The sequence below is a fragment of the Phycodurus eques genome, chromosome 18 (genome assembly GCF_024500275.1).
Source record: "Phycodurus eques isolate BA_2022a chromosome 18, UOR_Pequ_1.1, whole genome shotgun sequence".
Lineage (NCBI taxonomy): Eukaryota > Metazoa > Chordata > Actinopteri > Syngnathiformes > Syngnathidae > Phycodurus > Phycodurus eques.
The window spans coordinates 17,633,369-17,642,109 of record NC_084542.1 but is presented as its reverse complement, the minus strand read 5'-3'; the positions used below and the strand labels follow the sequence as shown (position 1 = coordinate 17,642,109).

Below are 8,741 nucleotides of genomic sequence, written 5' to 3'. Positions count from 1 at the left end.
CTCCGATTGGACGAAGCCCGGGAATTTAGCCTTGTTGCTATGCTGAAGGCCGCTGCGGATTGGCCGGGCAAACTGTCAGTCTTGTTAGCCCCACCTTCTAATCCTCGCTGTTTTGTTGTGGGTTTTCTCCTGCACGTGACAGAGGACGTCGCACACGTACTACTGTTTTGGTTTGTCCAATGGGGGGGGGGGGGGGGGGATGGGACGTGACGCATCATATTAATAAACATGAGTAAAGATATGTCGGTGTCGTCGTAAACCGTGGAAGCCCTGTATTGCATATCATTATGTACTATCATTTACGACAACACAGTTGTGTTCCTCTTGCACTAGGACTCTGTGACTGGTACTAGAGCACTGATGGAAAAGCTACGGCCTGTAGGCCATTATAAGACGTCAAGGACATTTTATTCATTCAAAAATGAAATAAAACACTAAAGAAACTGCTATAAGAAGCCCAAAACATTACCTGAAAACAATTCACAGATTAAAAACTGAAATGGTCTCTGGAGTCAAGAATGAGTCATCATAAAGCACCAGTAAATGATTTTCAAGCTACAATTTTGTTTAATACGTGAACTATAATAGCCTTTTGTTTCCCTTTTATACAAACAAAGTGACGCAACAAGGAAGCAGCAGTAAAAAGAAAAAAATACCTTGGGGGTGGTACATTTGAACTCTCGCTTACAGGCAGGACATGACTTGTCAGGGATGTCAGTCAGACCTCTAAAACGTATCCAGTGTGCACAGACAAAGTGGGAGACAAATCCAGTTTCGCCAGCACCCCCGATTGCAACCTTTCCCGAAGAACAATCCTGGCTTAGAGACCGAGGACGCGGGAGTGGCGGAGAGACAATGCAGCCTAGTGTGATAATGTTACACCGCATTCATATGAACAAGCAGCTTCTTTGTGTCACACGCGTCCAGCGAGTTCCTTACGACACAAACGCAGTGAGTCGGCGAGCAGAGATGTTGCTTCAGAATCGGACGCCATTCGAGATTCTTCAGTGGGCGCCGGTCGACAACATAGGCACACGGGCACACACGCCAACACACACATACAGGAGTGGAATGACTGTAAGACGACAGAACCGCACGTCAACTCCTCGCCGCGCCACATAAGATGGCGGAGGTGAGGCCGCTTCAAAATGTTGCGGTGCCCGTTTGGCTACCTGAACCACGATTGGGCTTGTTGGAACGAATTCCCTGGTCGGAGTTCGTCAAAGTTCGTACGAGCCCCGGTCTTCGCCGGGAATGGCTGCTTCCAACCAAAACGGTCGACTTGCTTCTTCGTGCATCCTGTTATGCTCGACGAGGCCACCCGGTTTGGCGGCGGTCGGTGAAAACGTCCCGGTTCACGGCGGACAACGTGAGACGACGGGACCGCAGACGATTTGAAAAGAAAACATTCATTCCTCTAATAAAAATGACACCAATTGCAGTGCCCCCCCCCCCCGTCTATTTTGGTTTTGGTTTGTCTGTCCGTGACTGTCCGGACTCAAAAAGTAATCAAATCAAATCAATTCCATATCTGCTCAACAGTCACGATTCGAAGTCAGAAGTAGAAAGTAATGATTTCAGTCCAGACCCTGGCGACAGTCCTGCGTGTATCCCGCCTTTCGCCCGAAGTCTGCTTGGAAGGCTCCGGTTTACCCGCGACCCTAACGAGGACAAGCGGTGTCGCAAATGGACGAGCGGATGGATTTCAGTCCAGGTCTCTCAACTTTTTGCCACTCTCCTTGGCATTCTTGCAGCTGTACAGCCATTTGATAATCCTCGCATTCCGCTCGATGACCGACGAACCCTGGCGGATCTTCTCGCGCAGGACGTCCTCCTGCAGGCCGTCGCTGTCGTCGCTGTTGCGGGAGAAGCCGCCGTCCGACGCGGACACGCTGACGCTGCGCAGCCCGGCGGCCGTCTCGTCCGAGCGCGCCGAGAAGTTCTCCTTGCCCAGAGACTCGATGACCTCCCCGTCCAGGCCGCAGTACTTGAAGAAGGCGTCGAAGTCGGCAAAGTTCTTGGAGTACCTGGAACTGATGTCCGAGCGCGATCGACTCACCCCTTTGCCCCTCCTGACGGGAACTTTCAGCAGATTAGCGGATGGACCCATATCGAGGATTTTGCTAGCTCCGTTCTGCCTTCTGCCAAGCGTCGGCGTCCTCGCCCTTGAGCAGTATTCCCTCGCGGATTCCTCAGGCGTGCCGAGTTCTTCCTCCCCGCCCTCGGGCTCAGAGTCCTTTTCCGCCGCCTCAGGTAAGGCCGTTGTTTTTTTCGCAGAGCTCCGGAGCAGTTTACGCGTTATATGATGCTTGCGGTCACTTCCGGGCGCTCTCAGTAGTTCACATTTCTGCCTGTAAAGCAGGATGGAGTCGGGTCGCTTTTTGGAGCCGGAGCGCCGTACCCGCACCGGGGAGCTGCTCTGCCGAGACCCTCGGAGACGCGTCGAGCTCCGGTCGGACGAAACGTTCGAGGTGCTGCGGTCGGAAGCCAGGCCGATCGGCGGCTCCTGAGCGCAGTTGACCGCCTGTTGGCTTTTCACGTACTTGGGTTTGCTTGCGGCCAGTCTCTCCACAGCGCTCATGGGCCCCTTTACCTCACTCTCCAGTTCCATTTGCTTTCGAAGGTACTCCGGACCCTTCTCCAGGATTTTGGAGGTATCGCTGGGGGTCTCCATAGCGGCTGGACCGATACCTCGGAGCAGCTCAGTCCTCGTACGCCAGGTAGGGCAATGTTTCCCGAGGTTTCCAGGATTCCATTCGATCTCGTACTTTGCCTGAGCACGTTTCTTAATGTTTTCCCTGCCCTGTTGAGACACACACGTCTCAGCGCCCCACCCATCCCGTGCGAGGTCGCCTGCAGCCAAACACGGGACTGTTGGAAGTACACCTGATAGGACCGCGAGGAAGACGAGCGAAAGCTGACACTTTCCTGGGCTTAAGGGGGCGGGCAGAGAAAATGCCTGTGATGTTTTAGCGTCCTTCCGTCCGTGAAAAGATTTTTGCAGTCATTTCTGACTTTCCGTTTGTTCATCGAGCACTTCACGAGTAGTGAGCCGTTGTAAAACGCAAAAGGACTAGCGACACACACAAGTCCCTGCAAGACCTAACGCTCATCTGCGCATCCAATAAAAGTCAACGCATCTGTGCTTACCTTTCGGCTTGGTCACAGATACATTTTTGCATTTACTCGGTTGTTTAATTTTGCACTTGACGGGTGCGTGAGCGTGCCAGAGACCTTTTCCTTTCCGCAGAGTGATGTTTTATGATCGTCTCCTATTTCTTGTCAGCAAGAAGGTGTGAACAGGTGATCAGGAATACTTGAACAAAAGTGTGTTTTAATAAGTCTAAGTGGCTTTGATCTGTTTAAATATGTCAAAGCATACCGGGACTCGATCCCCGCGGGGCCCCGCCTGTGTGGCGTTTCCATGTTCTCCCCTCCCACATCCCAAAAACACGCATGCTAGGTTAACCGACGACTCTAAATTGCCCGGAGGTGTGAACGTGAGTGCGAGTGGTTTGTTTGTTTGTACGTGCCCTGCGATTGGCTGGCGACCGGGCTGTACCCCGCCTCCTGCCCGGGGATGGCCGGGATAGGCTCCGCGTGAGGAGAAGCGGCTCAGAAAATGGATGGATGGATGTCAAAGCATGGGGGAGGGGTGGAACGTTTATAAAAAAAAAAAAAAAAAAAAAAAACATGATCTCGCTATATTGTAGATTTTGGCGGGTGGGTCTGAAACTCGCCCCCTGCAATAAAGAGGGCTTGCCTGTACTTGCTTATTTATTGACTTGAACACGCTGCTTTCAAAATGTTCGTATTTCTCTTTAGCACCAGCAACCAAAAATAAAGAGCATTTTGAAATTGTCTCACTCAATGGCAGCGGTGGAACCAATTGCTTCTGTCTTCCTCAAATTGACATTTTGCCCCATGAAAACGGTGCTCTGATATCCAAATGGAAACATGAGCTCCCGCCGTAAGCCAAACATTTGCCTTCCCAAAGGCAGAGGGCAGCACGAGAATGCATTGTGTGCAGTCAGGCCGAAGTCTTAAAGGCTTGCGGCTTAAGCCAGGTGCCAGAATCGTAAAGAATCAATTTCATGCACTTTACTTACACAACTGCAGCTTCCATGCTGTCTTCCCTCAAATTGTTTCCTATATTTATTGATTTATTCATTTGGACTGAGCTATCATTCCACATCTGTTTCCAAGAGCTCTCTCTCTCTCTCCTTCTTTCCTTTTTTTTTTTTTCATCATCGAGGCGTATGATCTCCTTTGGCCGGGCGGCTTCCTTTCAAATCCAAATAGGCCACTCGGGGGTTCAGCCACTTTTATTTGCACTTTCTCCTTCCTTGCCAAAAAGCGCCCCATTTTCAAATCTGCAACACAAATAATGTCCTCTGTGAGAATTGCACTCACAACCTGATTATTAGTGTGATTATTATTCTTATTTTGAGTCTCCCAGGGGCTGATAACTGGTGACTTTGTATTATTACTGTCTGGGTGGCTGCATTTTTGGACCCTAAACCGGGATTTTTGTTTTTGAAAAACGATTTCTTTGCCGAGCTTTACATGTCGACACGTTGAAATATGACAATGTGTTCGACACGTTGGACCGTTTCACTGTCATTGACATAATATTTTCCATGCTACATGGAGCACACTGGTCAGGTACCAGTGGAGTAGAGATCAATGACTCATATTGAGTATGTCACAGATCAATCGTGGACTTCTTTCATCAAGACAATACTGGAAAGGGAAACATAATGTGTTCTAATTTTGATTGAACACACACCGCACGTGCAAAGATCTTCTACATTGATATCAACGCAAATGGTAATAGTTTCACGGCAACCAGATTTTGAATTTGGAGGCATAGGGTACTGCTGAATTCAGAGATTTGTTTCTCAATACATGATTCATGTTTGAAGATAATTGCTGACTCTTAATTGAGTGTACACACACACACACAAAATAAAAAAACTCAAACTTTAAAGTGAAACTATTGAGTGTTATCGTAATGCTGAATTACGAATAAGTCATGCTACCAACGTAGTAGCCTTGGCTACCGTTGGCTTGTTTCCAGAGCTATTGCTCACTTTCTGTTGCTAGCGCTGCTATTTTGGTGAAGCCGGACGACGGCTTTCGCTGTGATATGACGCCATTTCATAACGGCATGTCACGATGACCGGCCGTGTTCGAGCATCGCGCTGGCGCACGCCAGCGAAACACGACTTTGATCGGGCTCGAGGGATTAGCGCAGCGAGGCCACATTGAACTCTTTTAAAACCGCAAACTCCCCTTTTAAGTGAAATTCACTTGATGGGTGTTATTGGTCTATTCACCACAAATATCTTTCTTTCTTGTTACACCTGGCGTGTCACAAGGAGACTGTCGTGACTTGTGGCCTGTGAAGAAAGCAACGCGCTACCGACTCTTCGCAGGCAGCTGACGCTCCCTTGTACCCCCACGTCGCCGTCATTTTTTCCTCACCCTTGTTAGCGATCCATCACAAGCGCGGCGGGGATCCAGCTCGCGCGTCTGGCTAACATCGGCCCACGGTCGGGGAGACGGCCACCGCCCGCCTCGGCCTCGGCCGCCCTCTTGACTCTTCACGGCATCATCGCCGCTGTGTCGCATTTCGGACGCGGGGCGAGCCAGCGTCGAAAGGCTTGGCGAAGTCACCGAGGACCACCCCGTGCTTCTTGCGAGCGTTTCCTGGCTTCCTGATGCCAAACGCCTCACCGAGTGCAAATCAATAACTAAATCGATAAATACAAATGTGAGCCGAGGCAAACCAGGAAGATTTGAAAAGGATGAGCACTTTCCTCCCTTGAAGAGGACGTATCGTGAAAATGTTTGACTTTATTATGGCTTGTGGCGAACCCTTGCAATAGTCCATCATTTGTGCACCTTCTCGACCGCAGATTTTCAAGTAATATACTTTTTTTTTTTTTGGATGGGTTCGGACTTGTAATAAGTCTGAAGTAAGAGTCGCACGCCTTCAGCGTAGTACGACGCGAGGAATATACCGTATATGCCCGTGAGTATTGTTCTCCAGGTATGCGTGCGTTGCTGCCGACTGTGTTAAGGTAGCAGCTGTTTGAAGATTTAGAATTAGTACCTCAAAAATCTATGCGAATTTTCACTCGCCTGTCGTTGGCGTTCCGCATAATATAATAGTGCGAAGTGTGAAATTATTGCGAAGAATCTATTTCTTTTTTAAATGTGTTTGCGAACAAGCCCTTCTGCCTGCCCACCCCTCTGTGACGTAACAGTGGGCAAATGTACATAAAAACCGAGTTTCTCCGAGTCTGTCCAGGATCTGGAAGTGGAACTTGTTGACGCTTTGGGGTGTTTGCCGATGTTTCCACGACACTCGTGATTCTCAGAGTGTGCTACGTGGACGAGGGCTCCCTCTAGCGGCACGTTAAAGAATCACTGCAAGTACAGTTCAGTTGTATTTAACATGACTTGAATACATTTGCATTTAATCTTTACAAAGTGTTTGGTTTTAAACACTTAATTAGCTGCAATTATTATTAAACCTTTCTGTGCAGTACATTTCATTATTTTAACGCTTTAAGTACAGTATTGAATCTTCCTACACTGTATTTCGGCGCTGTGCTAATTGTCAAACTGCATAATGTTTCAGTGACTTACAATTAATGTAGTTAATTCAATGTAGTTTTGAGGAATAAAACATCTGTCAACGGCAGTTTGTAATGATTTTGTTTTTGTTTTTAAAAGAAGAGCTGAGGTTGACTTCAAAAGAACTTCATCGTCATTTTAAAAAAAACAAAAATGAAAAAAATGAAAAAATAAAAAACACACAAAGAGGCCTGGCCAAGGTCCACGACGGCTCGTGACATTTGCAAGGCATTGAAGTAACGTGGTCTATAATTTTAAATTCCCTGGGGGCACAGAATTTAAGAGTGGGAGGCTTTCAGGCGTATATTTTTCATCATAAAGCTTTCTGTGATGTCGAATTGCAACTAATCTTTACCCGTAATGAATCGCGTAAAGTGAACGTTCGCATCCTTGACTGTCATGTCACAAAAAAGTCAGCCGTTGCACGCTAAAACCGAAATAAAACTCAAATAGAGTAAAACTGCTCACCCGGGCAATTTTTGCACCCACCGCAATGTAAGATTCCTCTTCTTCGTGTGTATCTTTTTTTTTTAAGACCTTCGGCTCTGTTGTAGCCAGCCAGTCCAGAGTTTCAATTTCACAATTTGGTTGCCGGTGACGACGCGTTGCACCGTCTCCACAGCGCTAGCTGACGGCAAGGTAAGGATCGCGCTTTTTGACATTTTCTGCTGTAGACTGACACGTAAAAGCATTTTGAAGGACGATCTGAACACTTAAAGGACGATTCTTTTGTGAATAGACGCTCGGTAAAACGGGCAAGATCTGCTTTCGGTCGACGTCGGCCGTTCAGCTGCTGACCGCTCACCTCATAAATCACAAATTTTATCTTCTCTCGTCTGAAGAATGTCTTGAAAAACAACAGCCCTGTTTTGTGTTATGCTCGCCGCCAACGATCCTTATGACAGCCCGTTTTCGGCAAAAAAAGACAAAAGAAAACAAACCAAAAAAAAACCAACAAAAGACAAAAGCTGGGCCCGAGCGGGCCATGACTCATCGTTTGTGGACGAGGGCAGGAAACGGCGGTGAAGGATGCGTCTGCCTCTGGGACACTCAGACGACAAATGGGAGGAAATAAAACAAGCTCGTCTTCAACTACGACGCCGCCAAGGTGCGGTCAGTCCCTCGAGTTTATTTGTATCGCCCTCAATCACAAAAGAGCCTCCGAGGTGCGCTTCGGCCGAGCTGAAGAAAACAAATGCATATCGTATCTATCGATATAAAATAGTTGCGAAAAATACATCATCCAAATGTTTCAAAGGCGTTATGGAAGAAAATACAAGAACAAAGTTGTCATTGCAAAGAACAAACCATACCACAGATATTTGAACACAAACAAATGAGGAACACAAATTGAAGAAGAAAAAGGCCGAAAACGAGGGGCACGAGGAAACCGAAATGACATTGTTTTTACTTACGCTACAAAAATGATTCATTCAAAGAATCATAAATGACATCCTGTGAATATTGCGTGCATTTGTATTTTGGTTACATCCAAATCGTTTGCACGCGTTCGCAACTGTACTTTTTGTTTTTGTTTTTTTCAAACCTCTTATTTCTTAGTCTTGAGACTTATTGGGCTAATCTGGGACCATCCATCCATCCATCCATCCATCCATCCATCCATTGTTCAACACCGCTAGGGTCACGGGGCGCCGCAGCCTATCCCAGGCGACTTCGGGCGAAAGGCGGCCGACACCCTCGACTGGTCCTCGTTAGGGTCACGAGTTAGCCGGAGCCAATCCAAGCTGCCTTTGGGCTTGTTCTGAAATTATCGGAATGACTGTTGTCGGATTCTTGCTTTGACAGTCAGAGAAATAATAATAAGACTTGATCAATTCCTTTCCCACCTGTCGAGGGACCGCCAATGCTTGCCATCGCGTTTATTTGACCGGGATGCTCCATAAGCGAGCTTACATGCGGTTGTTGCTAGACACACTCGGCACGTTTGTTTACGTGCAGCTGCGCTCTAAACACGCGCGACGGCCGACACGGAGGTGACAAAAAAAAACACAAACGCACACACCTTCATTCTTCCAACTTTCACTCTAATGAATCGTAAACGCGTCATGACGCAGGTCATACATCTCGGCCTCACG

General features: G+C 47.8%; 1 protein-coding gene across 3 annotated transcripts; it reads right to left on the bottom strand.

The window, feature by feature from the left end:
• Window positions 1-65: 65 nt before the first annotated feature.
• On the bottom strand, window positions 66-3,477 carry fam110c (family with sequence similarity 110 member C). 3 transcript variants are annotated; one of them, XR_009770311.1, is made up of 2 exons: window positions 657-3,477; window positions 66-129 (listed from the first exon to the last, which is right to left on the bottom strand). XR_009770311.1 is itself a non-coding variant. In XM_061704438.1 (1 exon), exon 1 carries the CDS (start codon window positions 2,672-2,674, stop codon window positions 1,706-1,708), a length of 969 nt encoding a protein of 322 aa, XP_061560422.1. In that variant the 5' UTR covers window positions 2,675-3,477; the 3' UTR covers window positions 541-1,705. The 3 variants fall into 3 exon arrangements, 1 of the variants encoding a protein (XP_061560422.1); XR_009770310.1 differs by having other exon boundaries at window positions 81-159; XM_061704438.1 differs by lacking the exon at window positions 66-129 and having other exon boundaries at window positions 541-3,477.
• Window positions 3,478-8,741: the final 5,264 nt, after the last annotated feature.